This window comes from Chaetura pelagica, unplaced genomic scaffold, assembly GCF_000747805.2.
Source record: "Chaetura pelagica isolate M959 unplaced genomic scaffold, ChaPel_1.0 scaffold625, whole genome shotgun sequence".
Taxonomy (NCBI): domain Eukaryota; kingdom Metazoa; phylum Chordata; class Aves; order Apodiformes; family Apodidae; genus Chaetura; species Chaetura pelagica.
Window position 1 is genome coordinate 1,386,961 of NW_009953499.1, and position 27,564 is coordinate 1,414,524.

The 27,564-nt window shown below is 47.1% G+C and overlaps 1 protein-coding gene across 1 annotated transcript in view; it reads left to right on the forward strand.

Annotated features, from left to right (window-relative positions):
- TANC2 (tetratricopeptide repeat, ankyrin repeat and coiled-coil containing 2) overlaps positions 1-27,564 on the forward strand; it is a 192,334-nt gene that overhangs the window by 132,420 nt on the left and 32,350 nt on the right. Inside the window, exons 11-13 of the mRNA XM_009999327.1 lie at positions 7,522-7,753; positions 10,935-11,101; positions 13,052-13,659. Coding sequence (XP_009997629.1) covers positions 7,522-7,753; positions 10,935-11,101; positions 13,052-13,659 — 1,007 coding nt within the window. The remainder of the gene's footprint in view (positions 1-7,521; positions 7,754-10,934; positions 11,102-13,051; positions 13,660-27,564) is intronic.

Sequence of the window (27,564 nt, forward strand, 5' to 3'; positions counted from 1 at the left end):
TCCTGCTGTCAACAGCAGATAAATTGATTTGCTTAGAAAGAGCCCTGCCGTATGATGTCCTCCTAGATAAAACAAACACTGACTATTCCACCCCAGCTGTGGTTTTTGAAGTCTTTGAGTGACACTGGGAGGAAAAGGATTACTGACCTGTCAACAGAATTTGAAAATCCATTAAAATAACAGCGCCGAGCTCTTTGTTCCCTGCGATCGCCTCGTCCAGAACCTCCCTCACATGCATCTGCCTGGCCTGGGAGAGGTGATGAGAATTTCTTCTTCATAAGAGGCTCTGAAGGTGCTGAACTCTGCAACAGAGCAAATGCACTGAGTGTCTCAGTAGGCAATAATAAAAAGAGTTGGTTAAAATAATTTAGCTGCCTGATCTGAATGTCTGAGGCCACATTCTCCAGCAGACATTAGTTGGGGACAGTTTAGGAAGACCCTTCATATAGATAAGCTGAAGGTTTATCTATATGTCTGAAAAACGAAAGGGGGGAGGGAAGTGGAATGTTCTTTTGTGCAGAAGGAAGAGCAGCACGTTCCTGTATTAGTAGCTGAGGAATAAAAAAAGAACTGCTGATGGCCTACTTAAAACAGTTTTTGTTCAGCTGGCTGAAGAATAAAGAGCCTGAGGAAGTGAAGGACAAACTGACCTTAGGTTAGTCTGGTTGAAAAAATATTTCTTGGAAATGTGTGCGTTATGGTTGCATTAAGACCAGAGTCAGAATTGAAGCAGGGAAGAAAGTGTTGACAGTGATGGGCAACCGCAGTTGTCAAAAATGTTTTGGGAGTTACATGAAACATGTGTGAGGCACCAGATAAGGCTGGGTGCAGATGTTCCAGATGTTCCACCTCTGCCTGCACTGAGCAGAGCAGGATGTTCTCAGGTTGTGCGTGGTTGTTGTGCTGGAGAAATGCAGAATGTTATGAAAGTGGATTAATAATCTCCCAACAGGCTGAGGTGCTGTTGGTGCAGGCTCCAGAATGCTGGTGGGCAGCACGTCGTCCCTCCCACCCACTCCCTTCCTTCTGAAAATGTCACTTAGCCCAAAACTCAGAAGTTGTGTGTTTATGATGACAGAAATGAAAGGTGAACAGTTGCTTTCCCTCCTCTGGATTACACAAGGTTGTACTTATCTGCCTGTTTTTCATGCAGTAAGTTCTTGGGGGCAAGGGTTGCTTTTAGCTCTTGTTGTCAGAGATGAACAAATTATTAATTTTAGAAATAAGTAACTGAAGACTGCCTGGCAGGAGCTCCACTCATGTTGCTCCAGCTTCCTTACCATGCTGGAAAAGAGCATTATTTTCTTGTGTCCTTAGGGAGCAGTTTGAAGTGACCCGTGATTTCTAGTTCAGTGTTCATCAGCAAACTCATGGAGAGGAAAACACTTAGAAATGAGGCACGATAGAAACCCAGTACCAGGTGTCATTTGTGTCCTCAGAAACTGTGCCAGGAAAACTGTATCCAAATGGTTTAGGCATTAGCTGAAGTTATCCTCACTGGTGGGTCCACCAAAAAAACCAGGGTACCCTAACCCAAGGGAGTACAGCTGTAAGCCTAGCACTGCCAAGGCCACCACTAAACCATGTCCCTGAGCACCAGGTCTGTGCATTTTTTTAATACCTCCAGGAATGGTGACTCAACCTTGCTTGTCCAGAGCTGATCCTTCAGAGGAATGAAATGAGAGGCTTTCCCACCAACCACTGCCTGTGTTGATGAACACTGACCCACAAACATGTGTCCTGGGTGACCTTTGCCTTTCAGCAAGGGACACCAGCACAATTTGGAGGTACGATGGCCCAGGGTGAAATCAATTCACCTCAAAGGAAGAAGCCTGAACTGTGTCCCCTCTAGTCAGGGTCACCTTCCCCATTCTCCCTGAAGGTTTTATTCTTTGCTCACAGAGGATTTTTAATGGATTGGCTTTCCAGTTTTAATTAACCCATTGAACAGCTGTTTTCATTGGGTTCCTGGATGCTGTGGGGTTGCTTGTGGAGGCAGCACTTAGACAAATGGACCTGAAAGGCAACTTGGCTGCACTAATGGGTCATCCCTGCTGCAGAGCAGCTGGTGGAGGAGCTGGATGCCCATGGCATTAGAGCACTCAGCTGATGCTGAGCTCTGCTGGTGGCTTCAGAGCTTCTTCTTCCCCCATCCTCCAAGCCTGAAGCCAAAGTGGTGTTACTGTTGCTGCAGGCATTTAAAAAGAAAAGGAGTCCTCCTACCTTACCTAGAGGTGGAGGGATTCATTACTCCTGAGCCTTGATGCCCTGTGACACTAATGAGTTTCAGAGGGCATTTGTTGGTACACCTGGCTGTGTAAAAGCAACGAATGTCCCTGATAAACTAGGTCACCACGTGTGTGCCTGGTCATTGTGCAGTGGGTGAAATACAGCACTGCTGGTTTCCATGATTGCAACCAGTGTTATCCCTGGCAAATGGCATTTTTGGCAGGTGAAAGCATCACATTGGGTTTATTTGAAGCTATTTTGTGTGGGTCAGAAAAAGATGAATCTGGTTAGGTGCAGAAATACAGTTAAAATACAATCTTGAAGGCTTCTCAAGAGCACTGGAGGAGCTGGGGTGTTGCTGTGGGCTCAGGGGTCTGGGAGGTTGGTCCTTTTGAGGGGGGTTGGCCGAGTTGCCTCCTTGCCCCACACACTTCCAGAGGGAAGCTGATACAAACCACAGCAGCAGTGTGATGTCCAAGGAATGCTGCTGAAATGGAGGAGATTCTTTTTCTCAAATAGTGCCAGAGAAGAGCTTAAAATTGGCCTGTCCTATTAAGTAAAAATAACTGATTTCCCTTGAGCCATCTTCAGCCCCTTTCTCCTTTGATGTTCACACTGTCCTTCCAGCCTTTCTCGTATTACTGTTATCTCCTGACATGTCATTTCCTCCCCTTTCTCCCTCTTTTCTTTACCCCCTTTTCAGTTCAGTCTCTTTTCTCCCTCTTTTCTTGAACAGTGACTTGAAATCTCTTTTGTACCTCATTTTTTTTTCTGCTCTCTGTGCCCTCTCTACCCTCATCCTGCCTCTGGGTTCATGCAGCTTTTGCTTCCTCTTCCACGAGTGTTTTCTGTTGTTCTTTACTTTTAGGACAGCCATGTCTCTTCCTTTATCTTCCAGCAGCTGTTTTCCTAGGTCCTGACCTTTATATGGAAATCTCCCTATATATTTTTTTTATTTCTGATTTCATGGAATTCTTCCATTTCTGCTCAGCTGAGGCCAGGCCAGAGGGAAATCAGTCCCTTGGCCTTGGAGATCTGGAGCACAGTTTGCACGGCCTTAACTTGGAAAAGCATTTTGGTGTGGGGAGGAGAACTGTGGGAACGATGTACAGCATCTGCATGTCAGGCTGGGATGTTGTTGCCAGGTCCTGCAGCCAAGAACAGGGTGGGTGAAGGGGTGAACTCGAGGAGAAGGGCAGCAGAAAGGGTGCCAGGAAGGTGAAGGTTACATGAGGCTGGATGAAGGGAGAAGTGGAAGCCGTTGTGGCAGAGAGAGTAGGGTGGCTGATGTTGGAAGAAGAGACTCATGAGCTGGATTTAACACCTAAAGAAAAAATGGAGAATGTCTTTCAAATTCCTCTTAAGCAGTTAAGAAGGTGAAGTTTGTGTTATTTCTGGGTGAATGGGAGCTTTGATGCTCCTTTAGTGCTCCTCCTCTGTTGGAGGCCGTGCTCTGCCTTCCCCCCTGCTGCTGTTGCTCAAGCCTTATAACACACAATTCATGTTTAAAAATACTGGCTACAGAACAGCTCACAAGTAATGTACTTCTTTGGTGTGTACCCAGCTAGACTCTCCAAAGCATTTTAGGAAGAGATAATGATTGGAAGTCCAGTTGCATCATACAGGTGTGAATTATTGGGAAGATCCCTTCAAGCTTATTTAAGAAATTATCCAAGTTTGTAACTTCTGGCTTTGACAGTTAATAATATAAGCAACATCATGCCTTGATTTCTCAGTAGAGAGTCACTTGTTGAAACTGCATTCTCAGCCCTTACTAAAATGACATGAGCAGATCTTTTGAACAGTTTTTCTTGATCTAGGTGTTGCTTTTCCCATCCTTTGTTGTAATGTACTTCTCTTAGGTTAGGGTTGCTTCAAGGAGCTGTGTACTAAGTGTTTGAAATCCAGTGATTTAAGTTGAATCAAACTTCAGAGCAAGGAGTTTTTCAGCATCCAACTTTGTAAACGTCATTTAACAAACCTGACATAAAGGTTTAAAAGTTTTGGAAGTCCCATTTAGCCTTTATAGTGTTCCGTGCTACGTGTTGACAAAGTTCCCATGGAAATTATGATTAGAAAAATTATGCCTTAAATTGTATCAGACAAACTAAATGTTTACTGGTGGCAACATCCAGGCATGCCCCTACTTATGGAAGTGCATGTTGTTCCCTAGTGATTTCATTTATTGTAACACAGTTTCTAGCTAAAATTACATGTTTCATTCGGGGATTTTGTTTATGATGAGAGATGGTTGGAACTTTTTCAAGCAGTTTTTTAAAGCCAGGTAGTTTGATTTATGGAAAACGAAGGTTTTATTGAATTCACATGTTTTTCACTGAAAATTTTATTTCCAGGCCATAGAAATTCTTGTTTTTATATCTTGGATATACTTCTTGGCTTGTCCAGCTCAGCAAAAGTAGGGGAGAGTAAGAACACCCCAGAATTACAGCGAGCGTGTGGAGTGGTCATTTCAGGTGTAGAGCAGGGTCTATAGACATGGTCTCCTGTATCTTAGGAAAGAAACCTAGGCATTGGGGATGCCAATCCATCTCTCTTGCTGGATCCTTGAGCAATAAATAAAGTATATAACATGAAATAATTGGATAGAGACCTTCCCCAGAGCACTAGTGGCCTGGTGCTGAAGGTGTTCATCTAATGCAGGGGAGAAAGAACAGGGTTTGAATCCGTTAGGGATGAGCCCATCCACACCAACCCCTTGGTTGTTCTCAAGTCTCTTTCCCCATTAACCCTTGTCTCTTTCCCAAGGGTGGAACACGAAAACATTTTTGAAACCTTGGAAGGTTTTACAGGATGAGAAAACGGTTTCCCACCCAGCTCTGGTTGTGTAAGTGAGGAGCTGGATTTGTAGCACCAGCCCTGGCTTTTGGCAGTCCTGCTTTGATTTGGAGATGGAGAAAATGTCACAGAGAATAAATAACGTCAAGATGAAATTCTGCCACAGTTGCATCTCTGAGAACATTGAAATGCCTCCCCCTTTGGTTGCCTTTCCAAAATCTTCACTGCTTGCTGGTTTAGCTTCATATCCAGCTATTGAGGATTGCATTTGTCCTCCTGTTCAAGGTTTAATCAATACAGCAGCAAATCCAGCACAAGAAGGAAAGATGGGGAGAGGCTTTTCACCAGAGAGTGTAGTGATAGGATGGTTTTAAACTGAAAGAGGGTAGATTTGGGTTAGACATCAGGAAGAAATTCTTCACCATGAGGGTAGGAAGGCCCTGGCCCAGGTTGCCCAGGGAAGCTGTGGCTGCCCCATCCCTGGCAGTGTTGAAGGGCAGGTTGGATGGGGCTTGGAGCAGCCTGGGCTGGTGGGAGGTGTCTCTGCTCATAGCAGGGAGGTTAGAATCTGATGATCTTTAAGGTCCCTTCCAACCCAAACCATTCTATGATTCTATGACAGAAGGATGTACATGAAGGGTCTTCACTTAAGTGAGTTGTAACTGTATGTGTGTCCCAGTATCCAGCAGTGACCATTCCCTTCATGGACACAAGGTTTGTTCTATTTCCACAGTGTGGCTTTATAGATTCCTGGAAGTTCATTGTCTTTCCTAAACAGGAGACTTTATTTCTGTGTCTGCACACCAATTGTGTAGGAAATAGGAGCTCTTTGCACAGCAGTTTTGTTTCTGTTACTGGGAACCTGCTGTCAAGGGACAACCACTTAAGAATCCACAAGTTATAATCCCCAAATAAACTGCATTGTTGAAAAGAAATCACTACCTTCATTATTACTTTACCCAGTGCTGTTCTCTAAGGCAAAACATGATATTTTAACTAGCTGGCAGGAAAAATTCTGTTAGGAATTCAGAGGTATCCATTAAAACTTAAGTAGATGCATCAGGGCTTGATTCTTGAAATACCAGCTGACCTTTCTCTTCATTGCATCACACCTCCTTTTGACTGTGAAAGGAAACCTGCACTACACCCCCTTGGTAATTTAATGTATTTCTATTTTAAAATGACAAGCCAGCAGTGGGTGAGGACACCACATCTTCCTGCTCCCATTTCTGGTACCATCCTTGACAGCAGCAGAGCCCAGAGCCTGGATATGCCACCCCATCCCCTGGAGCTGCTGCCACCTCAGGGCTGGTCACTGCTGGGGAAGAGCCTAAAAGCCTGAGCCAGAGCCACCAACCCCCACCACGACTCCTCTGAGCTCACACCTCCAGGGAGGCCCCAGGAATCTGCTGTGCACAGTGTCCTCAGTGACATTGTCCTTCCCCAGTTCAGAAATGGGGGGTTATTTCACAATATTTGTATTCTCTGCTACAAAGGGCAGTGGTGGGTTTGGTAGAAAACTGATCCCACCTGCCTTGCCAGGATATTTTTAGATACTTTCAGTGGCATTTGAAAGGAAAACACAGTGAGTGGGAGCTGGGGAAAAGCTTTTTGACCTGGCAGAGGCTCACACCAAATGGCTGGGTGATGGCACGAGGTGCTGGTGCCAGTGAGGGAGCAGGAGCTGGTGGTTGGAGTGGAGCTGGATCAGCCTGGCAACTGCTCCCAGCAGAGAGAGATTTTGTGGATCATTTTTTTTTATATTGCAAAAGGAAAACAAGGAACTTGGCAGATTGAATGGTGAAAATATCCCTGGTTTTCTGCTTATTTTAATAGATGTGCAGAATTTAGTGGGTTCTGGCAAAGTTTGAAAGGCTGGGAAAATCAGGTGACCTGGGAAAAGAGGAAGGTTTTTCTTTTTTAATTGAATTGTTTTTGTGAATGAAGAGCAGGATCATGGTGGGTGAGTCATGTGTGGTGAGTCTGACATTCCCTGACATTTCCCCCATTCACGGGAACCTGTTGTTTGCAGATGCCACCTTGCTGTAAGGTGCTCAGCTGGTGCTCTGTGTGCCTCTGCAGAGCTTGACATTTGAAAACAGCAGATGAAGAATAAGTTCAAAGAAACAATCACAAGTTATTACTGACGCCAGGTCCTTCAACAGAGCTCGGAGCACAATCCTGTCGCTCCCTGCTCTGCGCAGGGCCTCCGATCTGTCAGTTCCTGTCACTGTCCTTCTCTGTGAGCAGCTACAGCTTAATTACATTTATTCCTCAAGTGGCAGGTCCAGTCATTTTTCAGGAGCAGTGCCTGTTTTTACCAACTGATTCATCTGGATCCTTGTCACAGGTGGTTAACACTTGGTGCTCTTAAAGACTTCGCCTGCCGCATGACGTCGAACTCCCCCAACAAAACCCGCTGCTTGGAACAACTTGCCCGACTCCATCTGATGAAGATGCTTTTTGATTTGATCTTGTTCTTCTCCTCTCGCCCAGGTTGTGGCTTATCACTACTGCCAGGCTGACAATGCCTATACCTGCCTGGTGCCCGAGTTCGTGCACAACGTGGCCGCCCTGCTGTGCCGCTCGCCCCAGTTCGTGGCCTATCGGGAGCAGCTGCTGCGGGAGCCGCACCTGCAGAGCCTGCTGAGCCTGCGCTCCTGCGTGCAGGACCCCATGGCCTCCTTCCGCAGGGGGGTCCTGGAGCCCCTGGAAAACCTGCACAAAGGTATGGAAATGGGGCCTCCCTACCTCCTTTCGTGATTCTTTTTGAAAACGTTGCTGGGTTGTGTCTGGGCTTTCAAGCGAAGTGGTTGGCTTGTCCTTCTGTGGCACGTGCAGCGATAGGAGAAGGGGTGATGGCCTTAAACTGGAAGGAGGGAGATTTAGGTTGGACACTTAGATGAGACATTAGGAGGAAATTCTTCACTATGAAGGTGGTGAGGCACTGTACCAGGTTGCCAGGGAAGCTGTAGCTGCCCCACCCCTGGAAGTGTTGAAGGGCAGCAACCCTTGGAGCAACCTGGGCGGGTGGGAGGTGTCGCTGCCCATGCAGGGGGGTTGGATCCAGATGATCCTTAAAGACAGGAGAAGCTGACCATATCCCCTTGTGCTTGTTTGGAAGCAAGGGGTTAACCTCCCCAGTCTTGCTGACCTGACTTCAGGCCATAAATGAGATGCTGATGTCATCTGCCTTTGGCCTTCTCTTTTCTTGCTTCCCCATCCCAAACGTGGCCTTGGAGTTCCGAAGGTGAAAACAAGCAGCAGTTTCCCTGTACAGCTCTGCTTAAAGCAGTGTGTTCTGCTTTATTTGTTTAGGGGGTGCATGTTGTTCCCTTTCTCCCTCATTACTTTACATGTCATCAAGAATTTGAAGTTTTCACCAAAAGATCTGGTACCATAAAACTCTGTAGACACCCTGTGTAAAGCTTCCAGGGGAGCTGGTAACAAGTCTGATCCTGAATATGGATTTCAGAGCTTTTTCTAACACAGCATTGGTTTTGTCTCCTTTTCTTTCCTCTGCAAGATACAACTAATTAGCTGTGACAGTCGCTAAATTTAAGCTCTTTTCTCGTTGCCATGAAAACTATCTGAGCCTCCCAGGGTTCAGGACTCTGTTGTCCTGCAAAAAGGTGTTTATTACAATGTTGTGCTGCAAGTTGGCTGCAAACAGTTCAGATAATTTTCTGTAACCACCTGATGTAGCACAGTTGTAGGAGCCAAGGTGAAGGAGATGCAGCTTCCACCAAACTCAAAGCCCTGTTGATCAAATCAATTCTTCAAAACGCCACATCCAGGCTCTGAGCAGCAACATCTGGGTCCAGCACACCAGGCACAAAGCACAGGCAGAGCCAGCACAGCTCCACAGCAGTTGATTCTCCTGGCATGGAGAAATGTCACTGTAGGAGGAGCATGGCTACTCTTTCCTACCAACAGTCTTGGCAAAAAAAAAAACCCAAAATACATTTAGGAACCACTGCTTGAAGAGAAAATAATGTGTGGTGATTACAGTAACTCCTTGGGAGGTATTTCAGCTCTTGAGTTCAGAGCATTTCAGAGGTTGCTTGTTATTCTGTGCCAAGCAGGTTGACGCCTCCTGTGGTCCTAAGTTCTGAGGGGTGGGAAAATTTTATATAAAAGCTTTTTTTTCCCCTCTTGAGCTCTGCACTCAACACAGCTCCAGTGGAGCCAATGAGCAGGACTGGGGTCTTTCAGCCTTGCTGATCAAGAGTGCTGGCAAGCTAATTTGCACCAAGTGTTTTGTAACAGAATGAACAGTGTCTGGAAATTGGTTTTAAAATATATAACATTTAAGACTCTGTAAATATATCAGCAGGTCTTTTACAAGGTGGTGTTGAAGCTTCAGTGCTGCCGGGATGAAATTATTGCACAGCTGTTAATGGTGAATGTCACTGAGAAAGTCAGAGTCACCTTTCTCACATATATATATTTTTAATCTCAAGAAATCTAGATATTATATAGGAGAACAAAGTTCTGATTCTTTCCCCACTCTCTGCCTTCTCTCTCCCTCAGGCTTTATGAGAAACACGAGATGTGGGTATAAAACTCAGGCACTGTATTCACTCCAAGGTTTCAGGGAGTCATAAACTGTATTTTCTAGTGTACCCAATAATCTCCCTGTGAAGTTAACTGAAAACGGATCTATTATAATTTTCATACCAAATACCTGGGGTTTGGATGGATATTAACAGGATGGTAGGAAAGAAATGCAACTTGGTAATGTAAGGCAAGGACAAGATGGGATTTTAATGCTCAGCAATACCAAGCACAAGGTGTTTTCTCCCTGGATCACCCCAGAGGTGGCTCATGTCATCCAGGAACATTTTGTGCTGGCTTTTTATAGAAAAGTTGCAATTTAAAGTCAAAGGGGAAAGCTAAGCTGCTGTTGGGAATGCTGAGCTTTTGGATAGTAGGATGTACCCATAGTGCATTTCAAAGGAGAACAAATTATCCAGACCAGAACCTGTAGCACATGTTAATAGCAAATTCCAACAACAGACTCCTGTTCCCACCTGATTTTGAGTTTAGGCAGCAAGGTTACCTTTGAGAAGATCCCACTTGAGCTTAAGATGAAGGTCCAAAAGAAGCTGTACTCAGTTCTCAGTGTCTGATACAGGAACTTTATTGTCTGGGTCACTTTGGGTGCTGTGTTCCCCAGCAGCACAAAAATCCCTGTTTAAAAAGCCTGTGGTTTGCTTTTTGTAGGATCTTTTCTGTTCCCCCCCAACTCATCTGTAATAGAGGTTTGGTTACAGACCTGTGGTCAGACTCTAGGATATTGAAGTTGTTTTGCACAGTGTCTGTTGAAGAGAAGATGTAACCTTGTGTTGAGTTCCCTTCCCCACACCTGTAGATTGATGGTTTTCTCTTCTCACATTTTGCCTATGAATCAGGTTTCAAACACTTGCCCAGACCTCAGCTGATCAACAAGCCAGAACCTAAAGTGCAGACACCAAAACTGGAAGAATCTAGAGGTGTTGGGGAGGTGAATTTATTGGGGAACCTTCATTTAGCAGTTGCAGAAATCAGGGCAAACTAACATCAGTGTGAGAGTTTCCTACAAAAAACATAGAGAACCACAAATAATATACTTATTAAAACCCATCAGAACCTGATTCACATCCAAAACTGTTGGACTTTGTGGAAGAAGTAATTTTTTAAAAGATTAGCAGCTATTTGATCTGTGAGGTGTCACAGTTGTGTCTGTCATAACTAAAATACATATAAACATTGAAATTGTGTACGTGTGGGACTGCCTAATATGCAGTTAATGTATCATAACAAAGGTGCTGCTACTGTGCCTTTTTTTATTCTCCAGCAAAATCTGATGATGCTTGAAAATGACTTGGCAGTAATTGTAGTCTCATGTCCTTTCCCCCTTCTCTCAGAGAGGAAGATCCCTGATGAAGATTTCATCATATTAATTGATGGTTTAAATGAGGCTGAATTTCACAAGCCCGATTATGGAGACACCATAGTATCATTCCTGAGCAAAATGATTGGAAAATTCCCTTCCTGGCTGAAGCTGGTTGTGACAGTCAGGACAAGTCTACAGGTATGCTGAGACCAAGAACTGTGACAAACTGTGTCATTCTTATGATGGGCTTTGGGAAGGTCTTAGTCAAGACCCTTTATTTCAGGTTATCAGTTTGGCTTTTTTGTACTTGGATTTACATTCATGTCCCCACGTTCATTGTACAGGGTTGAAAGGATCTCATCCAGCGTCACTTATTCAGGTCAATAAATGTTCAACCTCAAGTAGTTCAGTTCATTTTGCAGTGACATCTCATGTGCCAAGAGGCTCCTTCCTCACCCTCCCTGCTGGGAGGGCAGGGCCTGATGTCTGCCAGCCTGTTCTGCCCCATGTGGAAGAGGGAAGGACTGTCTGTCCTCATCCCCCTGTGGGACCCAGAGGGATTGTTTCAGCCTGGAGGAGTCCATGCTGGGCCAGGATGTTGTTCAGCTCAGTGAAGAATATCTTGAGCAGGTGCTGAAGCTCTGAGCTGAATGTTGTTCTGAAGTATTTTGATGTTAGTTTGCAGCTGGGCAGGTTTTAGCTTCAGCCTGTCCTTGGCTACTGCTCACCACTCTCTTGGCATGAGGAGGACACTGACCTTAGTTTTTTGGCTCCACTGCTCGTCTGAAAGCAGCAAGCTGGGAAGCAAACACAGTGACCCAGTTTGGGCAGATCTGCTCCCTCAACTGTTTCACAGTGGGGTTTGTTGATGTGCAGCATCACTTGTGGGAACATCCACATGGAGCCTTGGAGACAGGAGCCCAGGGGAGATGGATATGGAGGGACAAGCCAAGCTGGGAACCAGCTCAGAGCCCTGCTGGACTGCACCAGCTGCTCTGGGCAGAAGGACATGTCTGCAGCTCTCTCCATTTCTCATGTTTTCATTATTAGCTGGTTTTTCATCAGCACAAGGCTGCACAGCTCATTTTTACCGAGCTCTGTGAAGCAGTTTTATTGAGATTTGCTGCTGTTTACTGAGATCCACAGGTTGATTTACTGTGGTCCTCCTGGCAGAAGCTATGTGCTGGTTCCAGCACCATCAGGACTGCTTTGTAGCTGGGAACAGCAGCTGCTACCCAAGGCACCAGAGAGCACAGGGGCTGCTTTGTACTGCAGCTCCTTTTTTCGCTCAGTAACAGAGTAGATTCAACATCATTTGGAAGAATCTTTTTGTAATTGTAGGTAAATTGCATCCCTCTGCCTCTAATTTTTCATTTAATTAGGGCGGTGGCAGCCCCGTGGTCTCCACTGCAGGCTTCAGCTTGGCACCCTGCTCTCCCTCTTGATTTTTTTTCCTGGAGAATTGATGGCTTCTGCAGCCACCCTGTGCTGCTCCCCTGCGTCAGCTCCCCCCTCGCAGCGCCCGGAGCTCGTGACGTAGGAGTTCTGGGAAAGGCCTTTGATGATCTTTGCTTTTTGTTGCATGAGCATCAGCAGTGAGCTCAGCAGAGGGGAGAGGATCCCTGGCCACCCCGTCCTGCAGCAGACGGATGGATTTGTTTTGCACTGGGGGAGATTTGCTGGTTTCTGTCCTGACGTTTCCCTGCATTTTTCCCCCTTGGCAGCAGTTGTGTGATGGGGGATCACACCCCTGGGGAGTCCTGAGCTTGGCTTCAGCCAAATTCCTTCAGGCCCCAGAGGTTGCTCACAGCTCATTCCCTCTGACCTGACAGCAGAAGGGATGGCAGGTTGCTGTGTGGGTGGGGTGGGAATAACAAGGGCTCTGTGTGTATTTTCCAGCCCTTCCTGTGGATGCAGTATCAGGATCTGTGTCCTTCATTTTAATTTGTCACATTTCACACACAATCTACTTGATTATAGATGAGATTGGCAGGTCCTGAGGGCACAAACTGCCACCTTGTGTGCTTGCCCTGATGGAAGAGGTCTTAAAGGAGTCTCAAAGGCGCTATTGTAACTCGAATTAAGTTTACTTAATGAATAATAAACACTGCCAGCATGAGTGCCCTTATTTTCTTTCTTTCTTTGTAGGAAATAATTAAGCTGTTGCCCTTCCATAGAATATTTTTGGATAGACTGGAAGAGAATGAAGCCATAGACCAGGACCTGCAGGCCTACATCCTTCATCGGATACACAGCAGCTCGGAGATCCAGAACAACATCTCCCTTAACGGCAAAATGGACAACACGACGTTTGGCAAACTCAGTTCTCACCTCAAGACCTTGAGCCAAGGGTCCTACCTGTACCTGAAACTCACTTTTGATCTCATAGAGAAAGGATACCTAGTACTGAAAAGCTCCAGCTACAAAGTAGTCCCAGTGTCCCTGTCAGAAGTTTACCTGTTGCAGTGCAATATGAAGTTCCCAACGCAGTCTTCCTTTGATCGGGTTATGCCTCTCTTGAATGTGGCAGTGGCATCTCTGCATCCTTTAACAGATGAACATATTTTTCAGGCCATTAATGCAGGTAACATTGAGGGCACTTTGGAGTGGGAGGACTTTCAGCAGAGGATGGAGAACCTTTCTATGTTTCTTATCAAACGTAGAGACATGACGCGAATGTTTGTTCATCCTTCTTTCCGAGAGTGGCTTATTTGGAGAGAAGAAGGTGAAAAGACCAAGTTTCTTTGTGATCCTAGGTAAGCAAATGCTCTGAGAAGCCACAGTTTACAAATGTGTTCACCTTGTACTATTATCTGAATCATCTCATTTTGTGAGGTTGCATGTGGATGTGTTTCACCTGGCTGGGCTCTGTCTACATTAAGTCTGTACTAGTCACCTGAGATCTTTGTGTTGTTCCTGGAAAGAAATAAGCACCCCTGGGTACTCAACTGGCCTGGCAAACATCATGGTCATCTTTAGGATGAGATCAGCTTCTCCTCAGAAGGCCCCAGCTTGACTTGCTCCCACCCAGGCATCAACCAGGGGTGTTGGTGTTTCATGCCAGCTCAGTCAGGAGAAGAGGAATGATCCTCCCTTTCTCCAAAGGAACTGAAGCCACGTGGAGCAGAGAATAAGGAGATGAGGGATGAAGAGTGTGGATGTAGCTTTTGCAGCTGGCTTCTTTTTGAAGCTGTGTTCCTTATAGTCCTACTACGTGTCTTTTTGAAAGCAAAATAAGGAACAGAATCAGGGTTTAGCAGTTTTGGACTGTAAATGCACCCATAATCTCTGTCCTGATAACTGCTGAGTTCCTGGCTTAGCTCACAGGGAACAGAATTTAATCATGGTTAGATTTATATTCCCTAAACCCAGTGATCACTATTAACAACGTTATCTTTGTTTCACTGAAGAGGGGAAACAGACACTCCTGTCTGTCATTCTAGTAGTCTATCTCAAAAGCTTTGCTCCATTTGGCCTGCCTATTTCTTAAAATATGATTATAAAAAACAGGGGAACACCTGGATTCAAGGATACGTCAGTGCATCTCCCAGGGCCTGTGGTCAGTCTGAAGGAAATAGGATGGTATCTGCTGGGACTGAGGAGCCACCTGGCAGATGACAGCAGCTGTGGCTCTTAGCAGTGTCAGAGTCATTTACCACTTTACATTTTGTGGTAAACAGGCTGCAGTAGAAAAATAGTCCATAGCTCCTCCCAATGGGCACCTTGCCTCTTGTAGAAGGTTCTGCACAACTGTCGTGTCGAGCCAACCCTTTGTGAAGCATCTCCCAGCAGCAGGTGTCTCCACATCATCAGTGGTTGTTACTTAATGACTCTGAGGAAGGATGTTAAGTGCTTGTCACTCTGCAGTGCCTTTCCAGCCCATTTGCAATGCTTCTGCGCTCTCCCTCCCAGTTGCTACTGGTTTTGTCTGGCCCCTGTGATTTTGACTGGTCTGGCTGGAAGGGCTGTGCTCAGCTGGGTGAGGGGACAGCAGCCAGAGGCCCAGCAATTATCATTAATTACACTTGCCATAATGAACCGGAGTGAGAGCAGCTCTGAAAACTCACTGCTTTCCTTCATTAGCATGAGAAGAAAACTGAGGTGCAGGGTCCTGATGTGGTGGGTGGGGCACCCATGGGTGAGAGCTGCTGTGTGTGGTAGCAGTGCCTGCAGGTGGGCAATGCAGGGGCTTTGTTCCTCTGGCTCCAGAAATGCTCCTGTTCCTTCTCACAGTGATGGGTAAGGTGGTTCCCAGCACCAAATCCAGAGGGAAATTCAAACATGCTGCTTTTTAGGTGGTTTTGCACTGGTACCAGGTGTGCAGCCAGGTGGGATTTTAGCAGGAGGGAACAAAGGAACCCCTGTTTGCTCAGCAAGCTCCTGGTGATGTGATAGGTCCCTGCTCAGGCTTTGGGTTTGAATGAGCTAGGAAGCTCCTTACCCCTCTGATGTGGTATTAAGAAGGATATGGAGCTCCTGGAGAGAGTCCAAAGGAGGCCACAGAGATGATGGGAGGGCTGGAGCAGCTCTGGGACAGGCTGGGAGAGTTGGGGTGTTGAGCCTGGAGAAGAGAAGGCTCCAGGGAGACCTTAGAGCACCTTCCAGTGCCTGAAGGGGCTCCAGGAAAGCTGGGGAGGGACTTGGGACAAGGGCAGGGAGTGAGAGGACAAGGGGGGATGGATGAAAACTGGACGAGGGAGATTAAGGTGAGACATGAGGAGGAAATTATTTTTTGTGAGGGTGGTGAGAGCCTGGCCCAGGTTGCCCAGGGAAGCTGTGGCTCCCCCATCCCTGGCAGTGTTGAAGGGCAGGTTGGATGGGGCTTGGAGCAACCTGGGCTGGGGGGGGGGGTCCCTGCCCATGCAGGAGGTTGAATCTAGATTATTGTTAGGGTCCCTTCACACCCAATCCATTCTATGAGAAATGAATGGTGACTTTCAGGTGTAGCGAACACTCATGCTCTTGGCAGGTGGGGAATCCCTGCAGAGCCAACTCCTCAGCTTCTTCCCACTGGTGACCAAGAAGTTGCAATGGATGTAACAGCTCCCACAGCCTCAAGTGCCAGTCCATAGGTACTGGAGGACTAATAAATATATCTAATGTTTAATGTGCACTATTTGCCTTATACTGTGATGGTAGATAATGAAGCAGGATACATTTTGGTCATTAATAGATGGGACCCCTGAGGTTCAGCTCAAAATCCTCCTGTCCAGCTCCAGGGAAGAGCTGATACTGAGGTGTTTTGCTCAGAGCACGACAAACCCGTAGCAACCATTAAGAGAAGTAATGATTTTTCATTTTATTCCTCCTGAAAGAAGCACAACTTGCTACTGATGGAGCTCTCAGAAGTAGTCCATGAAAATTTGCCTGCATCTGGTTTGTTCACAGCCAGCTTGATTTCCTTCTGCTTGCTTGGGAATTGAGAAGATCATAGAATGGTTTTGGTTGGAGGAGACCTTAAACATGCAAGTAGCAATGTTGATGGCTGATTTACCAATGCATCATAAAACCCCCATATGCTCCTAAATACCATTATTTTAACATCTCCTTCTTCCCAAACCCCTCATGCATATCTGGAGTAACACAGAATCTTGGAATGGTTTGGGTAGGAAGGGACCATAAGATCATCTAGATCCAACCCCCTGCATGGGCAGGGACACCTCCCACCAGCCCAGGTTGCTCCAAGCCCCATCCAACCTGCCCTTGAGCACTTCAAGGGATGGGGCAGCCACAGCTTCCCTGGGCAACCTGTTCCAGTGCCTAAGATGTGGCAACTGTGCAGACTCCTCTTGAAGTTCATCAACCAGCGCTGCAGAAATGAACCTTTCCTGTGCAACTCGGTGACCTTGCCAGGCTGATGCCTGAGGCTGTTTTTGGTTTGGTTTTTTGACCCCAGGAGAAGAGCTTGGAAGTGAAATGTGGTTTTGTGAAGCTGCTTTTAATTGACTTACCCTGACAGAGTGTCCAGGTGGGAGAATGTGATGAAGGGAATTGGGGTAATGGGCCTCATGTCCGTGGCGCGACAACCGGATGATCTTTCCCACTTGGTTAATGAGAGTTCCCATCTTCTCAGAAGCACAGCAGAGAGGGGAGAGGAAGAACACAATGCCCAGAAATTACTGCATTTTCTTACGTTTTTAAGATAAATGGTGGGGTCTCCATCCTCCAGATTTCTGATGGAGCCTTTTGAGATGCTCTTGGAACGCTCCCTGGGCTCTTGCTGTCCAACACAGAGGCTGATGGACATCAAAGGGGAATCTCTGCAGGCCCTTCTGCAAGGAAGTCCCCCAGACACCCCCTTTATTTAAGAACAGGGCACCAAAAAGCCTTTGTCAGGGCATGTAACCAGCATTGCAGTAATGACCTCCCCAGCTGCACTGCAGCTCTAGTAAGTGAGCATCTTAATTGACAAATAACATCAGACATTTTAGGGCACGACCTCATCCTTTGTGACTGGTGCCCACAGAAAGTGGTTATTGTGGTGTGTTCACTCTTACACTTGTATTTCTTAACCTAAATTATTGGAATCTGTGCTGTTTTCTGCCTAGGCTTAATCAGAAACTTCCATGCAATTATATTCCATGGTTTTACAACCCTAATAAAATGTTTTATCCCTGTGCTGCTGCTGAAGGGACTGTGAGAGAGACAGAAGTGAAGTGATTTGCTCTGGCAAGGCAGTCAGAGAGCTGTAGGCAGACATGGACCACAGAAGTGAAATTACTGTGTCCAGATTTAAGTATCAACATCTGAGTTACTTGTCTAGACTTGCTTTATAGTCAGAGGAGAGAAATAAGAATGATTCATATCATCAGGAGCTAAAAGGCTAAAATAGGTCAGATGAAGAGAGCCTGGGAAGCATCTCCTCCTTCTGATTTATGGAGGGAGCTCAGGGTGATGGGCTCACCAGGAGACATCTTCAGTATTGACAGATAAAACTGCATGAGATGAATCTCTCCAGGTTGCTCTTCTAGCCAACACACAGGGTTTGGAGGTCGATTCACAGGTTTTCTTTTCTTGTACAGGAGAACTAAGGGAGGAAAAAGACACTCTGTGCTGTTGCTCGTGCATGGCTGCCTTCATTTGGGCTTTTGCTTCTCAGGGTGGGACTGGACCACCCAGCATTGGGTGTGCTGGTGGTGTGTCCCCTGATGTCACTGCTCAGTCTGGAGCAGGGTAGAAACAGGCTGTTTGCCTTCTCTGCTCAGGGAACTTCCCAGCATCCATGGGCCTGTAGCAGAAGGAAGCATCCTTAGATCTTCACCTCAAGGGCTCCACCTCTGGTCTGGGTCCATCTCACCTCATTTTGGATGCAAGCACACTCTAGCAGTCATTCTGAGCTCCTCTGGTACTTGAAGAAAATGATCTGACTTCTTGTAGCCTTTGCCTTGGATGAGCTGGATCCCACACTCGATCCCCTCTGTTGCCAGGAGGGCAGTTGAGGATGATGAGCTTGGCCATGGACGTGCTGCTCCTGGGGCTGGAACCTGGAGAAAATGAGAACCTGCTCAAGTGGTGCCTTTGGCACAGGCTTGCTCCTGTTTGCTGAGCTCTGGAAGTGCAACCCAAGGTGTTTCTCCCACCCACAGCTGGGATGTTGTGTGGGGCAAGCAGAGGCTCTGTTGAGCTGGGCTTTAAGCCCAGTCTGCAGGTCAGCATGAGGAGGAACCCTTTTTGTCTGCAGAGAATAAGCTGTTCTTTAGCCAGGAGGGCTCTGTCCTGCTCCTGGTCTGTGCTGTTGCACAGATGTTAACTGCACTAACCCTGGAGTTTCCCATGGGATGGGGACAGAAGCTTTTCTCCTCAAAGAAGATCAAGAGTGGCCAGGACAGGAACACAGATGTTAACTGCACTCACCCTGGAGTTTCCCATGAGATGGGGACAGAAGCTTTTCTCCTTCTCAAAGAAGATCAAGAGTGGCCAGGACAGGAGTCACTGGTGACGATGCAGGAGAGTCTTCTGGTAGAGAACTTGGGAGGAGGATCTTGCAGGACCATGTCACTGGACAGAGCTGTTCTCATGGCTACTGCAGGTGTAGTTTTAGTGAAAACCTAAACATCTGTGGTGGGTTTCCTGAAGAGCTGGATGCTCAGGTATGGAGAGAGACCTGAGAGACCTGGCAGGCATTTGGTGTCTCCAGATCAGGTGTTGGTGCCAGGTTCAGCGATGGCATCACTGGGCTCTGCTGGCTCTGAAACCTAAGCTGGGGCATGTGGCACAGACAGTCAATGCTCTGCACTAGATGTTCCCCTCAGTGCCCCAAGGCTTCAAGCAGCTCCTGCTCATGGCCTTGGTTAGAAGGTATCTAATAATCAGAGAGATCACACACAATAAAGAAATCCAGGGAGAAGCACTGGTGGATCCATGGTCCCTGTTGAGGGCATCTCAGCTCCTCCTTCCTCTTCTGTATCCCCAGACCAGCTCTGTCCCTGTCCCCAAAGCCCCAGATAAGCTCACCCTGCTTAGATGCAGCAGCCATCCAAACAGGAGGATGTGGCTCTGATCCCACATGCCAGGTTGCCATGGTTTCCAGCAGAGCTGTCTTTGAATGCAGGAGCATGAAGGTATTTTGCATTTTCCTCCTTCCCTCGGGAGATGCTGCCACAGGAGCCTTTTCCTACACAAAATTAATGGGTTTGTATGGTACCCAGGAAAATGATAGGGTGTGTACATGAGAAAAAAACAAGGTGTGTTTTTTTCATCTCAGTGTCATCCTGAATCTGCCTGACAAGTAACAGTCCCCAGTCAAGAGATAATTAATTTAGAAAGGGCAGAGGTAAAAAAGTGGGTGAAAATTATATTTATAAAAATACAGGGATACAACAAACAGCTTTAAATGAGGGATGGGACCTGACATGACACATCAGCTTCTTAAAAATTAGCCAGTGAGCTTCTCCAAATGGAGCTCACTTTGCCATGATGGTGCTTGGATTCATTGACTTTCTTCCTCTTTTGTATGACAAGATTCTGCAAAGAAACTCTGCCTTATTGTCAGCTGAAATGCTCAGTTCTGCACCAAAACTCAGGCTGTGTCTGAAGTGCTTTCTCTGCCTTCCTGTGGGATGGATTTTACTCGAGGAAGCAAAGGTGCTGTTTGAATTCAAGGTGAAGCAAAAGAAGGGGTTTGGGATTTCTTGGGATTCCTTACATACTGCTCAGAAAAGGAAGAATAGTTTGGTGCCTGCTGGCACCTCGTGAGGGTGGGGATGGGATAGTGGGATTTTGAGGAGCAGCTCCAGCCCTGGCAGAGCAGCAGGGAGCTGAGCCCTGCTGCTTCCACTGGAATTCTGCCTTTCTGTGCCATTGGAGTCACCTCTCCAGGGTGTTTGTCATGGTTCCTTGTGCCAGTTCCTGAGCTCTGCACATGTTATAGCTCACATTGGGCTTCTCTGCTTGCCACCAGGTAGCCACGTGCCAGCACTTGGTACCTCAGCAGAGCCAGGAGAGCTGTGTTGTACTTTGTCACTTTGCCAACTCCAGCTGTGGGCTGGATGCCACATGTCACCAAAATACATGAGGTCATTTTTTTTCCCATGCCCAGCCTGCTGTCCAGCTGTCTGTGCTGGTGCAAGGCCTGTGCTGAGCCAGGGTAATTGAGCAAGCACATCATGGTGGGATCTGGTGTTTGAGGATCATCTCCACAGCTCCATTTGTGGCAGAGGTGGAGCTGTGGTTTTCCCCGTGGCTTTTTGTCTGTACCCATAGCATAACAACAACAGGGCAGTGTTTTTCTCTTGTAATGCTCTCCTCAAGCAGACCATAGTGAGTGCCATGTTTCTGAATCACAGAGATGAATCCATCATCGTGTCCTCCCATCAACTGGAGGGACAAACACAAGCTGTTCACCAAGCAGCAGAGACCTGGTGGAGAGCTGAGTCTGAGAATCCAACCCTTATGCTTCCCATATGACTTCCAGAGGAAAGTTTGCTGATTCCAGCACTTGTAACTCAGTAAGCAGATTTTGAAATATAAATAGAATGAGCAGGAGCTCCACAAAATGAATGCAGGAAGCTTCTTATATGCAGGTATCCATGGCCAGTATCTCTAGATATCAACTCTAATCTGCAGAAATACAGAGCTAAAAACTAAATTATTAAAGCTGTTGGTAGCAAGTTGGGCAGCTCCAACTGGGAGTTCTCTGAGCATCAGAAGCCAATGTTTGTGTAAGTAGATAGTTTCAGGACAGGGTGCACACAGAAGAGGAGGAAACTTGAAGTCCTGCATGTGGTGGCTCCGTGTCCCACAAAGCAGTGAGGTGCCTGAGCTGCAGGTTTCTCCTCTGCTGGGCAGGGCTGCAGCTGCAGTGACAGTTGGAAGAGGAGAAGTGGGAGACAGATTATAAATCATGACAGATGAGATGGAGAGCAGATGTGATTGCTGCCACCAGAAAGGACATCAGTAGAGCAGCTTGTTTTAGCTGGCTCATTAGATGTGCAACCACAGCGTTCAGATGCGGAGCAGGTTTTGGATATAATTAGTGTCTTGAATTACTGTCCTCATGAAATCTTCTCTTTTTCTTCTCCTATGGACTCTAACCTCCTGTCTGCTGTACCATTTTTGCTTCCAAACAGAAGGAAAAACTTCACAGAATAATCCATTCTGTGGGGCTGAGCCACCAGGAGAGCAGTGGGGTCAACTGGAGGCAGTACCAGTACTGACCGTCCTGTTCCTTGATATCCTTCTGTTATTTCATTCCTCAGATCTTCAAGACCCACTTGGGGAGCAAAGCCATCTTCCAGCAGCTGAGGAGAGAGTAACCCTGGCTTTGGTCCATCTTGCTTTGGTCATTTATACCTGGTCAAAGCAGCAGGAAAGCTTTTCCAGTTTACATCCCGTGTTCTTCTCTAACCCTGTATATTATAAACCATGTCAGGTTGTATGAGAACAGAGAGTGTCTCACTGTGGGTCTTCTGAGATCTCCTCTCTGTGTTAACTGTGTAGTCACTGGAGGGCTCACTGGGAGATGATGTTATTCATTTTACCCATCCAGCATATTTATTAAATATGCCAGCAGCTTTTCACTCTTGGACAACACTGCATTTCTCTGAATAGAAAGTAATCTGTTCCAGCAGAATTTCTGCAAAGCCTCATGAACTGAAGGGTGACAAGGGAATTGCATCTTTGCTCTCTGGAGCTGGGATTTGACATCTCATTAAGTCCGGGCCTGTAAGCATTTGCAAAGGCTTTTTTCTCTCTTTTATCTTCCCTTTCTTGTTCTGTGTTTTTGAATCATTGTAAGTATCTTTTGTTAAATCTGATGGGGCCATCGGAGTTGTCTGGTTTTTCTCTTTGCTGCTTCTCTTGGCAGTTCCCAGTGCCTGACCACTCTGGTTTTGTGTAGTGTAGAGGTTCTCCAGGATCAGGTCCTGGCAAGGATGCAGCTCTGTTATCCCTGATAAACTACAGGAGCTCTGTAGTTACCAAGGATATAACATGATCTGAAGCATGCACTCTCCCCATCCTTGATAAAATGTGGGTGCAGCATGGATAGTACCTGTGGAATTTTTAATAGATGGGCTTGAGAAATAGAAATGAGACTGTGAGGAGGTCTGCAGCACAGTCTGAGTTTCATCTGAGCTGTATCAGTTGGGTCATTACTATCACACCTCTGAGAGTTACCTGGATGAACTTCCTACCTGAATGATCTGGCTGTGGGCGTTGTTAATCAGAGATTCACGGAATTCCAGACTGGTTTGAGTTGGAAGGGACCTTAAAGATCATCCAGTCCCAACCCCCTGCATGGGCAGGGACACCTCCCAGCAGCCCAGGTTGCTCCAAGCCCCATCCAACCTGCCCTTCAACACTGCCAGGGATGGGGGAACCACAGCTTCCCTGGGCAACCTGGGCCAGGCTCTCACCACCCTCACAAAAAAGAATTTCCTCCTCATGTCTCACCTAAATCTCCCCTCTTTCAGCTTGAAACCATTCCCTCTCATCCCACGCCTCCCTGCCCTTGTCCCAAGTCTCTCCCCAGCTTTCCTGGAGCCCCTTCAGGCACTGGAAGGTGCTCTAAGGTCTCCCTGGAGCCTTCTCCTCTCCAGGCTGAACACCCCAACTCTCCCAGCCTGGCTCCAGAGCAGAGCTGCTCCAGCCCTCCCATCATCTCTGTGGCCTCCTCTGGACTCTCCCCAGGAGCTCCATGTCCTTAATACCACATCAGAGGGGTAAGGAGCTTCCTAGCTCATTCAGAATTAGGAGTCATTAGGCACAAATGCTCTACAGCATCTCTTAATGCCACAGATCTCATTAACTGCTGTTGGTTCCTCCCCAGCTGCCCAGGGCCCAGGACGTGGGGCCAGCGTGGGTGCTTTTGGACCTTGTATGTCTTGAGCACATCCCTCTAGATGCAAACAGAATCAGAGCTGCACAGGTGGTGTTGGTGTTACTGGTGTTCAGTCACACGCTGGCAATGAAGAAACATCCAGTGAGTCTTAGTGATTTTATGAGAAGTCAGAAACTTCCCAGCCCTCCATTGCCAAGATGCTGTTACTTACATTAAAATTGTTCTGAAGGACAGGCCAGATGCTGTTAAGTGATTCCATTTCTGCTTTTCAGACACTCCCACTGGGGTTCTTTCAGTTCTCCAGCTCTCCTTGACACAAATCTTGGTTTTGCTGCTTTTAAAACTTCAACTACACTAGGCCACAGGGAGCAGTAAGGAAGCACTGGGATGATGCTGGATGTGGATTCCTTGTGCAATGATGTGTTTCTTGTAACCCAGCAATAGTCAGTCTGGCACTTCCACTTGGCAGCAACAGCATCATGGGTGAAATGGGGAATTACGATCAGATGTCTTGCTAAGAGACCTGCTTCAGTGGAACCAGGTGCTGGACTGGTCTGTGGCTCTCAGATCTGTTGGTGCACAGGCTGAGCCTTATCTGGATTGGACTTCATAAAATCATGGAATGATTTGGGTTGGAAAGGCCCTTAAAAGTTCATCTGGTTCTAATCCCTGCATGGGCAGGGACACCTCCCACCAGCCCAGGTTGCTCCAAGCCCCATCCAACCTGCCCTTCAACACTGCCAGGGATGGGGCAGCCACAGCTTCCCTGGGCAACCTGGGCCAGGCTCTCACCACCCTCACAGGGAAGAATTTCCTCCTCGTGTCCAATCTAAATCTCCTCTCTTCCAGTTTCAAGCCATTCCCCCTTGTCCTCTCTCTATATGCTCTTGTACTCGGTTTGCAAGTCTAACTCATTAATCCGTTGATGTCTGGACTGAGCCTTATCATCTGTGCTGTAAAAAAATAAGTTTAGATAATCTCATACAGCCCCTTTTAGCCTGGAAATCTCATGTTTTATACCCAGAATGATGGACTTCTAGTTCCCAGTTGAGGCCATCAGCTGTTCCTCTGTGTAGTGAACAGTCGTGATTATGCTGCGAGAGGGTCAGGGCAAACAAGACAACTGTGGGGTGAAGAAGGCAAGCAGCAACCATCCTAGTGTGGGTTTCTTGTCCTGCTCATCAGGAAGAGTGTCTGTGGCTTCCTACAGCTGCTGGATGTGGTAGGACACCACTGCTGGTGTCCTTGGTGCCTTCTAGGCAGGACGGTGGTGTCTGATCAGATCCTCTGCAGTTTGTCTCACTGCAATGAGATCTGACCTGAGGGATGGAAAGATTTTTCTTGGCTTTGAACTTGGCTGTCCCAGTTAGCTCAGCAAATTAAGCCAGTGTTTAATTCTCTAGGAAAGAAAATCACTGCTGAAGAGCTTTCCCTGTTTTATTTGAGTTTTCTTGTATAATGTTAATTCCTTCCAAGTTAAGTTGCAATTATAACATCAGAGGGAAACTATGTTACAAAAATCAGTAAATCAATTTTGGTGATAAAATGATCCTTCAAGAGCTGCTCAGAGAGCTGAGCTTGGCCTTTCTCCTGCCTGGACAGATCCTTCTGAAAGCAAAGCAGGCTCCAGGCTTGGTCAGAGCAGATGTTGTTCTCTGTGGTGGAGTCAGAAAGCTGCACTCTGCAGAGCTGAATCAAATACAACTACACAGCTCCTGGAAGCCACATTCACTGGGCACAGCGTCAGGTCTCTGGATATTTGGATGGTTTCATGGGATGAGCTGGAAGAAGGGAGATGGGGGTGTAAATCAGGGAATTTGGACTTTGGTAGGTTCAGAAGTAAACAGGACTGATTCTCTTTAGTTTTTTACTTGTCTTTCACTCCAGCCATGTCAGGCCTTAATACTGCAGTGATTTTACACCCTTTTGAATCTCTTACTTTGCTTGAGGGACAAAAGAACGTAGATGAAGCACAGATCCAGGAGCTTCCAGTATTTTATTTTGTGTTTCATTGTGCTCCATCACAGCTCTTTTGTCACACTGGTGTTTTATCAGTGACACCTTGTCCCCTTCCAGCTGTGGCACGAGGGATGGGGACACGATGAGGGATGTGCTGGAGGTACCAACTCCCCACCTTCCTTACTCTGTGCCCAGAGCTATTATGTGCCTCAGCTTTGGGTGAATAAGGGAGTAGATGGGTAGGGTTGGGTGGATTTAAATGGATTGAAAACAGCCCTGATAAAAAGGACTTGGAGGTGTTGGTTGATGAGAAGCTCAACGTGAGCCAGCAACATGCACTGCCAGCCCAGGAACCAACCGTGTCCTGGGCTTGGCCAGCAGAGCCAGGGAGGGGATTCTCCCCCTCTGCTCCTCACTTGTGAGACCCCACCTGGAGAACTGTGTTCAGAAGGATATAGAGCTCCTGGAGAGAGTCCAGAGGAGGCCACAGAGATGATGGGAGGGCTGGAGCAGCTCTGCTCTGGAGCCAGGCTGGGAGAGTTGGGGGGTTCAGCCTGGAGAAGAGAAGGCTCAAGGGAGACCTTAGAGCAGCTTCCAGTGCCTGAAGGGGCTCCAGGAAAGCTGGGGAGGGACTTGGGACAAGGGCAGGGAGGGAGAGGACAAGGAGGGATGGATGAAAACTGGAAGAGGGAGATTGAGGTGAGACATGAGGAGGAAATTCTTTGCTGTGAGGGTGGTGAGAGCCTGGCCCAGGTTGCCCAGGGAAGCTGTGGCTGCCCCATCCCTGGCAGTGTTGAAGGGCAGGTTGGATGGGGCTTGGAGCAGCCTGGGCTGGTGGGAGGTGTCCCTGCCCATGCAGGGGGGTGGAACTAGATGATGTTTAAGATCCCTTATAACCCAAAGCAGTCTGGAATTCTGTGTGTAGGGACCACTTGGCTGAATTTCCCCTTATGCCCATACATGACCTTCACTTAGAGCCTGTCTTGAAGCTGCTGTGTGTGCACCAGGTCATGCTCTGTAGTACTTGGAAGGATGAAGACTCATCTTTGTGTCTATTTACTCATGAGTGTGTTCATCCCCACAGACTCCCCATGTCGTTACAGGAGCCAACAAAAGCTCTTGGAGCTGAGTTGGAAGCTCTATTAATTTTTCACAAAAAGAAATCTTAACATTAAAAATAGAAAAATCTCTGATGATAAACTCTGCAGTGGTGAAATTCAAAGCAAATCATTTCACTGGGCTCCTTGATGTAGAAATCATTACTGCCATCCTGGGCTGTATTTATTAACATTTGAAAAGAAATAAAAAGGAAGAAAAAAGCAAAAAAGCCTGTGCTGCTGGAGCCTGGTTGAACATGCAATTAGTGTTGACAGAGCAAGTGATGACAAGTATTTATCAACCAGCCCAAAGCCAAGGGCTGGGGAATGTTGCAGAGGTGATGTATTGCTCAGGAATACTGAACTTCATCCTGGAATAGAATCACAGAATCATTAAGGTTGGAAGGGACCTTAAAGATCATCAAGTTCCAACCCCCCTACCATGAGCAGGGAGCCCTACCCCTAGACCAGGTTGCAGAAAACCTCATCCAGGTTGGCCTTAAAAACCTCCAGGGATGGGGCATCAACAACCTCCCTGGGCAGCCCTTTCCAGGTCCTGCACGTCCTTGCATTGGAGTTAATATCCCAGCTGAATCCAGTTGAGCAGCTACCAATGGGACCTGGGTCTGTGTGGCAGTTGGGAGCTGAACTTCATAGCTCATTCCAGGTTTCTGATCTTCAATCCATGCTTAGGATTGATGTGGTTAGAAGAAAGCTGAGGAGGGGCTTTTTGTCAGGGCATGAAGTGACAGGAAAAGGGGGAATTGATTAAAAGTGGAAGAGGGGACATTTAGGGGAGACATGAGGAGGAAATTCTTCTCTGTGAGGGTGGTGAGACCCTAGAACAGGTTGCCCAGAGAAGCTGTGGCTGCCCCATCCCTGGCAGTGTTGAAGGGCAGGTTGGATGGGGCTTGGAGCAACCTGGGCTGGTGGGAGGTGTCCCTGCCCATGCAGGAGGGTTGGTATTAGAGGACCTTGGAGGTCTTTTCCAACCCAAGCCAGTCTGGGATTCTATTATAGTTACAGCTCTATTCAGAGCCTTCCCAGATGTTTTCAAAGTTTTCCATCAAGAAGCAAACAAGTGGAGTTCTTTCCTCTTCTGTGAAGTCCCAAATGGAGGTGGAAAGGGGTGGCCAAAGGTCCCTCTGTGTACCTGGTTCCTGTTCACCTGAATCAACTGGCACCACTGACCTTTTGGTGGAGATAAATGTCTACCTGAATGGGGAGTGATAAACTCCAGCCCTTGCTGCTCTCCTTGACTTGCAGCTGCACCCAGCAACACTCAAGCTGCCTTTCCTAGTCACTGCTTTCTGCTCTGCTTCTTC